The 9,343-nt window shown below is 36.6% G+C and overlaps 1 protein-coding gene across 1 annotated transcript in view; it reads left to right on the top strand.

Annotated features, from left to right (window-relative positions):
- Positions 1 to 8,193, top strand: part of LOC107092793 (fucolectin-1-like) — a 20,089-nt gene extending 11,896 nt beyond the window's left edge. The window contains exon 6 of the mRNA XM_015387449.1: positions 7,886 to 8,193. Coding sequence (XP_015242935.1) covers positions 7,886 to 8,193 — 308 coding nt within the window. The remainder of the gene's footprint in view (positions 1 to 7,885) is intronic.
- The last annotated feature ends 1,150 nt before the right edge of the window (positions 8,194 to 9,343 follow it).

The raw sequence follows: 9,343 nt of genomic DNA, 5'->3' as shown, positions 1-9,343 counted from the left end.
AGAACTGTGACATGAGTGGAGCCATAAGGACACATGGAAACCATCTTTGGTTCAGCAAGTCTGATTATGAAGAGTTTAATTTTATCTGTTTGCTTTAGGAAGATTTTAATATTCCACCTGATTATAAAGTTAGCATTGCTTTGTTTTCATTAAAACTGACTCTTCTTTGATTGTAGAAACTCTTAGACCATTTCCCTGTATTTTTGCAATAATCACTCAGAGAGTTGGTTAGTCTAGCTTCCACTTATGTCCATCACTGTAGTAAAAAACTAAAATATGGATCCTGAAAAGCTGGATATTTGGAAATGAAAGGTTCTGTAACCTTTAACAAGGTTTTAACATTGTTTTGTTCCAGTTGAATAAATACTGTATGAAGTTAAGATCTGAAAAATCTACTGGGTTTAATTGTAATTTAATTACAACTGCCTGGAGATTCAGTTTATGTATCAGTTTATGTTTCTGTAAGTAACAAAAGCTTTCTTAGGATGAACATTTCTAAGCAATAAAGAGGCTTTATTACAGTCTGACATATGTTCGTTTATGTTATTCTTAGGGTATCCTGGCTTCTCTAGGTGCTCAATGAGGTTTGTTTCTTTCAGTACACATAAGTCACACTGTCAAAAAAGCAAGCTCTAATAGAAAGATAAAAAGCCAAAGTTGGAACTAAAAAATATAAAGGCATTTAGAAGAAAATGAACTCTAACAAATTTATAACATTGTCTTCATCAGAGGTGTTTTCTGCTTTGGTAAAATTCTCTTGGTTGTAAATAATTAATGGTGCTCCCCTTAATGTGATGTTGGGGAAAGCTTAAGTACTATTATTCAAAATCTTTATATATGTATCAGTTTATTGTAAAATGTTTTTTGTGCAAATATTTCAAACATAGGAGCTAAGTCAGTTCTAAATCAGATTCAAATAAACTAAATTGAAAGCATCATGAAACCAATTTTTAATACCTTTAAGTCTGATGGCATTCACATGGACATAAAGGATGACAATAAAAAAATAAAACACTCTCTAAAAGAAGCGATTTTCTTTTTAGCCTTTATATTTGTGCTGTTAATGTTTCCTTCTGGAAAATATATTTATTTTCAGTAGCAGGGCTAGTAACAACAACCCTATACCAATTCTGCATTCATTACAACTTTTAATCTGAAGGTTTGTCATTATAAAACTCAACACACTCATCAGGCAAACCCAGAGCCAATACATTAATTCCGTTCAATTCAGTTTATTTATATAGCAGCAATTCACAACACATCATCTCATAACATAAATGTGTTTACTCTTAACTGTGGAACAGTTAACATGAACTGAATTTAGAAATGTGTAAATTAAAAGAATTATCTGGCCTGAATTTGTGAAGTCTTTCCATCAAATCTGTCACCACCACTCTTCTCCAATAAATAAAGCATTAGTAAATACTTAGATGTAGCTATACATATGCATATATATATATATATATATATATATATATATATATATATATATATATATTTACACAAAAGAGTTATATGTGTAAATATTTATATCCTTATTATCTTGTGTGGTTTGTTGTGTAAATATATATATATAAAACTGTATCTGGAGTGTGTAAAAAAAGTAATTTCCTTCTGGGATTATTAAAGTATTTCTGATTCTGATTCCGAAAATGTAATCATTTGTTGAAAAAATGTTTTAAGACATTTCCACATTATGACATTTGCATGTTTTTGGAGAATGTAAAAAATACAGATAAACACAAAAAACTAACCAAGATTTATTTAAATAAAATGTAAAAACGTTATGATACCCTAACCCCTAAAAGCTGGTATTGCGTTATTTGTTTAAGACAACATTCGGGCCTTTTAAACGACTGACATTAAAGTTTGTATTTTTCAATTTTTCATTTAATATAGAGTTACATTTCCTGATTTACTATTATACTGTCAAATTTACAAATTCCCAAACCTCTGAAACACCAAACAGAGGTGACAGAGTGTGGATCTTATGGGACCTTTTCTAAAGAATTCTAGGGGTGACATCAATTTCCTTCTTTTGCTTGATTATTTCTCTTGGCAGATTGAGATCATTCCTGTTACCAAGGATATTGCAGAGATAATCTCCGAGTACTTAGCCAAAAAAGATTCTGACTTCCTGGGTGGGCCAACATATATTCATTCTGTTTGTTCCTTCTCTATATTCAAAGATATTTGTTAAACATGAAATCTCACACACAAGGGAACTTCAGCATTCAATCCACAAACCAATCTTATGGAAAGATTAACCTTAACATCAAGGTCATGACCCCATCGTATGTCAATGAAAAAAATAAATTTGTGACCTTGACACATCTTTTTTTGCTGCTGCAAAACGGATTGCCCAGCTTCACAAGTTTTCTAAAGACCTAAATAAATCTAAAGAAAAACCGATCACTGAAGAGGGAGAAGGACTGGAAACATCAGAAAAGGTTTGTATGTGGATCCTTCTCCGCCATGACTTCACAGTCTGCTGGTCCAAAGTACTCTATTAACACCAAACCACAGAAGAAGACGGTTAATTGTTACAGTGCAATCCAGTTGATTTTAGGTTGTATTTTCCAGGTAGAGTTAGAATCAAGGCATGCTTTCCCACCACAGAGGATGGATCAACCTAACATTGTCATGACCTGCTGCTCTGGGTCTTTGGTTTCAGGCGCTCAGAACGTTGGACCCAGAATTCAAGCAGACAGGTCAGATGGATACTCTGTAAACATGGAGACTCAGGTCAGTGACTTCAGAACTTAGATGATAAAGAGCGTGAAAGTTTATAACAGACCATGAACAAACCTAGAGGTAACAACTACTTAATAAAATCATGCAAACCAAAGCCACTTAAAAAACAAGTGTTAAATCTCTCAATTTTCTACACAAAAATGAAAATCAGCTCCCACTCTTCTAAAATATTCGAAATAACTAAATATAAATAACTAAAAATAGTAAATGTAACTTTTTGTTAACAGTAAAGAATTGCCTTTAATGACATTCACAACTAGCACACTACAAAATCAACAATATTTACGACGAACAACTTTTAAAGGGTTCATTATGTTTAACACATGGAGCCATCACAGCATTTATACTCTGTGCGGCTTTCCCTCAGTCTGGCCAGCTCTGTCAACATGCTCAAACATCAAGATGACAACACCACTACACTGGGAAGTAAAGAACACAGCTGTTTACAACTTTATAAAATCCTCTTCATGCTGTTTTAAAGCCACAGTAATCTCTTTCTTGTAGTTTTTCAACAATCTGTTGATGATGATATTTATGGCCTAAATAATGGGTAGTCTATAGATGTCTGTTGGCTTACTCCCTACATTTTCCATGCACATCTGTCCACGTAGTTACAAATTTTCCTAGGTGCTCCGTGCAGAAATTTTCTCCGCACAGAGTTCATGCAGAGGGGTGTGGAGGTCTTAAATGCTTTGAGGATGCCTCAAGTATAAACCAATCTTTAATCTGCATTACCAAAACTGTATTATGTAAATTACATTGCTAAGAAATGTACATGAAGGAAATAAATAGAAGGAATCTGTAAAATGTTATAGATAGCATTGCAGTGACATCCCAGTGCGAGCCTTGCAATGACCGCTTCCATTTTAAGTGCATAAAATGTTCCTTAGCAACCACAGAGGTAAACAGTACTCTCATTAGATTTTACAGTTTAGTCTATGATTTTTCAATTCCTAGAAGGCCCTCTATGAAAACATAAAGGCAAAGATGATAAAAAATCTGCAGCTGGGGAACGGTGCCAAGGCGGGAAGAGGCTACAGCTAACAAAGTCTAGCTATAGAGTATAACTGCGGAGGATCAAGGGAGCATTAGGGAAAAACTGCAAGGGTGGGGAGAGGCTAATGCTGACCGAGGCTAGCCTTTGTAATGATCTGGCCCTGATAGCTGGAACCGAGCCCAATATAAAGGAAAAACTGCAAGTGGATGAGATCAGTTATAATTAGAGACCTGGCAGAGTTAGGCAGATGACTGAAATGAACAATTAAGGCCAGCCGTCAGGGCAGATCATGACAGAGTCGTCCCCCCCCCCTCCAAAGGGTGGATTCCAGATGCCCAACCAGACTAAGATACCTTGAGATGAAAAAACAAACAAACACATAAACTAGGCAGGAGAAAGAAAGCAGACTTCTGTCATGATCTGGCCTGATAGCTTCACCCTAATTATTAATTTCACTTACCTGCCTAATTCTGACAGGTTCCTCATTTAATGTTTCCTCCAGAAATTCTGGTACAACGTCTGGTCTCTGTTCTCTCAACCTCTGAGCCTACCCGTCTGCATCTGAACCTGCCTGTCTGCATCTGTGCATGTTTGTGTGGGCACTCTTCTAGACCCGTCTGACCCTGGACTTGGAACCTGCCTGAACGCACTGTGGACACCTGGAAGTCTAGATCCTTCTGTTCCTGTTTGGGTCGGAACCTCTGATAATTCAAAGTTATTAATATGGATTCCAATAACTATGAATTTCTTTTAAAAATAAATAGAAATGTAGGTATATCACAAAAGAATGATAACATAAATAATGGTCCGTGATAAGATACTGTACATCATTAAGGAATTGTTTTAACAGAAATAAAAGCTTACCAATGGTTCATAGGCCCAAACTAAATGTATAATAACTTGTGGAATGGGGGAATTAGAGAGAATTACAGCAGATTTTTTGTATTAAACCTACTTTAAAACCAAACGATCTCCCCACCATGTGGGACTTAAACCAGCGTCTCCTAGACAACCAGACATTTTCCAAAAGGTTTAAAATAATTGTGTGATCCACTGTGTCAGAGGCTGCTTTTAGATCTTGAAGCACTAAAATAAAAACAATAAACCATCAATCAGTCATTTAAAAGAGATGGTTGAAAACGCTTAGAAGTGCAGACTCTCTACTCTGCAGTGCTTTGTAACCTGACTGTAAAACAATGAGCATCCCTAAATATTTGGAAATTAATAAAAACACTTGCTAGGATTATTTTAATTGATGATGTGTGAGTCTGCTAAGCCCTAATAAACCGCAATCTGCTTGTGTGTATCAGAGCTGATGTTTTTCCAAGTAGTTTATCTAATTAGGATAGTTTGTCTGTCAGGATAAAAAGACCTCTTTGTTATGTAAGTGGCAAAGATTTGGAAAATGAATGAGACCAGTTTATTTGATCTAAGAACATAGTGTAATATTTTGACATTGCTGGAGTCATGGATGTCTCCTCCTGTACAAATGTGCAAAGATTTGATGATTTTGTGAATCATTTTATACAACATTCTGAAGTTGTATAAAATGGTTCTTCAACTGGGTTTCAGGGCACCTTTAACAAGAAGTGAACCTGGTTGGTAAGCAGCTGCCTTCTGTAACCCTAAGCAACTTCTCTGGTCAGAGTAAGATTACAGCCAGGTACTTAAGACCCGCAGAGCACAAGCACACTGCTCTTACCACCAGGCCAACCCCCCCTCAATAACAATATTGATAACTTGTTCAATCTGATGGGGCAGCAATCTCAAAAGAGACTCATAGACTTCCCTGTTCTCATACAGGTTCTCCATCACTGCTAGGGGATTCCCTAGGTATTCCAAGGCCTGCTAATAGCCCACCTAGTGGGAGATAAATATGCAGGAAATCTGCCAGTGTTCCAGTTTCATTAAGAAAGAGTCAGTCATAGAAATATATATTACAAAGACTAAATAATAAATAAAAAGTTTTGCACAACGTTCACTCACTGCGATGGACTGGCGACCTGTCCAGGGTGGACCCTGCCTCTCGCCTGTAGACAGCTGGAGATAGGCACCAGCACCCCTCGTGACACCACTTGGGATAAGCGTGTAAGAAAATGGATGGATAGATGGACAATGTTCAATCATTAGAATAATGAGTTTTCTTAAACCAGAAGTTTAACACCACTATTAAAGCCAATCTTATTCTAGGAAGATATAGCCTTGTGTTTGGAGTGAGATATGGAAACGTAGAGAGAGCTAACCATGCTTCATGCAGTGCTTCCTTACATACTTCCTCAAATGTAAACACAAACAGCTGATCTTGTTTATAAAAGTTTTAATGCCTGGAATTGCAACATACTGACAGCCAAACAGGCCAGGATCAAGTCAGAGGAACTAACTGAGGAGAATCACCTATCAGGAATCCCATAATGCATTCTGTTCAAGTGCTTCTAGCTCAGACATGACCTAGCTGGTTCATAGTTCAGACAGGAAGTCTGAATCCCTCATTTGTTTCATCAGAATTTTCTGAAAAGAGACGTGGAAAGAAAAAATACATTTAGAGAACGACAAAAGTAACACTTACACTACAGTTAATTATAGGACTGTACGAAAAACATATAAAAGGGACTGACATAACTAAAAGTGTTAATAGATGAGTTTTGTTTTGTTTTTCTACTGTGGATATCATAGAAAACTATGTTGGATTTTCAGGTCAAGGTTGGAACAAACCACTAAACCTCTTGGCTGCTTTTCTATGTCCATTGAACCAATCTATCTATTTTCTGTCACACTTAGCCCTGCTGGTGTCGTGCAGGGGGTGCTGGTGCCTATCTCTAGCTGTCAATGTGTGAAAGGAGGTTTACCCCCCTCCCAGGTCGCCAGGCAACACAGAGACACACAAAGATGCATACTGTGCACACACTTTAGAAAAACCAATTAACCTAACAGCATGTTTTTTGACTGAAGGAGGAAGCCGGAATACCCGTAGAGAACCTACGCATACACAGGGAGAACATGCAAATTCCATGCAGAAAGACCCCGGGCTGGGAATCAAACCTTTTTGCTGCAAGTCAGCAGTGCTACTCACTGCGCCACCTTTCTCTTTTTTTTCACCTACTTCACATGTACCTTTTTCTATTTCTCCTTATTTCTGTGTTTATTGCAGGAAAAAAGCAGACAAACAAAGGTCCTGCTTTGCTACAGTGTTAAATTGTGTAGGTATGGTGGTACTTAGATAACCTAATTAAATTTACTTCAGTAGTACTTCTTATAAAAGCAGCTGTTGCCAATGGTAAAAACAACATTTTCAGTAGCAGGAAAAAGTTTGGAACTAAGCAACCATTTTTTGTTACTGTGTAAAAGTATATACGTGAAATACCACTAATAAACTCTGAGGGCATATTTACATTTTATGGTTGCAATGTGGAGATGACATATGGGACACACCAATATTTATTTTTTATCTAATGTAAATAAGATACAAAGGTCTGAATTTGAATGAACCTATCAGCTACCAGCTAAATATTTGAATTAGAGTGTGATTAATTCATTTCTATAAAAGCTGCAGTGGAGGAAGCAGAATTCACTCAGGAGGTTAAGTGAACATCAGAGTGGAGCGAGGACCAACTGCTGAGGTGAGGGAGGATGTTGAACATGAACTAACAGAAAGTTTTCTTTTTTCTTTGCCTAGTTTCATTTCTGAAAGACCGTCATTAATTTGAGTATGTTGTTTACAACTATTTTCACTAACTGGATACTAACATTTTTTTTCCTTCCAAGATGCTGTGGAGTTTGGTTTTCGTCTGGGTTATAAGTAAGTGTCTCATTTTATTCAGCTGAATGTCTATCTCATTAATGTAAAAATATTACAGAGAGAAGTAAGAGTTCAGATTCACAACATCAGATCTACTTTGAAAGAGCTGAATCGTTTTTTCAAAGATTTTTAAAAATGTAAATATTAGCGTTATTTCAATAACTTCTCTGGAATTTACAGCAATCCAAAATGTAGCTGTGCAGACAACAGGTAGGATCAAATATTCTTTGTTAAACAGATCATTTCTGCTTAAATAAATCAAAATGTTAGATGAGCTATCTATAAGCTAAATGCAACAAAAATATCATTTATTTATTTTTTTTGTATTTGATCCTCAGATCTCTGTAACAAAATGAGCATAAGTCTGAAGGCAAAGAATGCATCCCAGTCCTCAACCTTAGACTGGATAAAGACTAATGGAGAACACGTACCATTGATCCCTCCCAGAGCCTTTGATGGGGATCCCAGAACATGTTGTCGCACCCAGAATCAGACTAACCCCTGGTGGAGGATTGACCTGCAGGGGATTTACAACATTTCTTGCATCTCTATCCATACCAAACGAAATGATGTAGCTAACATATCTGGAGCTCAGATCTACATCGGGAACTCCCTAGAGAACAACGGCACCAACAACAGGCTGTAAGAACAACATGATACAATAATGGGATTTATTTTATATTTTCCTATTGACCTTAAAATAATACTTTTAATAACATGACTATGTATTCCATGTAGTTGTTTTTAATTATTTGTCTTTGGAGGCAGTTTTCAAACATGGAAGTATATTTTTTGCCTGAAAGTCCCAGAAAGCTGAAAGTCATTGAAGTTTTTAAAATGGAAGCATCACAATCTCACTGCTTTCTTTAGGTGTTCCTTCTTCTGCATCTTTTGTCACAATAATGTTCAGTAGTATTCAGTGTCTGATCAGCTGTATGTTTGAATATTTTTCCTCATCCAGGGTTTACAACATCACAGAGCAAGGACAGGAGATAAACTATGAAAACCTTAATATGATTGCCTTCAGCTTTCCCACATCAGCGTTGGGGCGATACGTCACTGTCTTCAGACCAGGCCAAAATCATCTGGTTCTTTGTGAGGTGAACATCACTGGTATGTTTGATTTAATTTACCCCCATAAAGGGAAAAACATAAAATTATTAGAAGCTGCAGATAGTTTGATGCTTAAATGTCTCAATATTTTAACTTGGACATTTTTCAGATATATCAATACACTTTTAAGCTATATGATCTTTTTTGTTCATTTATATTTTTTCTTAAGTATAAGAAGTTAAGGTTTGATTTGGTACTTTACAGAAAAATACAAAGTACAGGGAAAAAATACAACAAAATGTAAAAAACAACAAAACACAACCTAAATGAATCAAAACACCTCGAGGTCTGCTACATATATATATTAAAATGATTAAGTGATTTTATTAGTTTGACTGATTTATCCTTTTATCCATATTTTTAAATGGTACTCGAAGTTCTGTTATTTTAAAGATACAGTAGCAGCTATTCAAAATGGTCCTTCCCTGTCAAACAGCAGCCAAATGACAGCAGACTTCCCTGCAACTCCCAGCCATTGCAGTGACCTCCTCCTTCTCCTGGGAGTGCATTTTTTTCTTTTCGGGTCCACCCTTTCATTGTATTACAGGGTAGATGCCTGCGCGGGACAGATTTCCCAGTCCCACCCCCGCCCGCTCTCGCAGTGTTCAGTCCCGCGCTCCCGCCCACACCTGTAATAGTTTGTCCCGCTCCCGCCCGCAATTTCCGTATGACTCCAACGTTCG

The sequence above is a fragment of the Cyprinodon variegatus genome, unplaced genomic scaffold (assembly GCF_000732505.1).
Source record: "Cyprinodon variegatus isolate N-32 unplaced genomic scaffold, C_variegatus-1.0 Scaffold395, whole genome shotgun sequence".
Taxonomy (NCBI): Eukaryota; Metazoa; Chordata; class Actinopteri; order Cyprinodontiformes; family Cyprinodontidae; genus Cyprinodon; species Cyprinodon variegatus.
The sequence above is the reverse complement of the archived record's forward strand: the minus strand, read 5'-3'. Positions and strand labels throughout refer to the sequence as shown.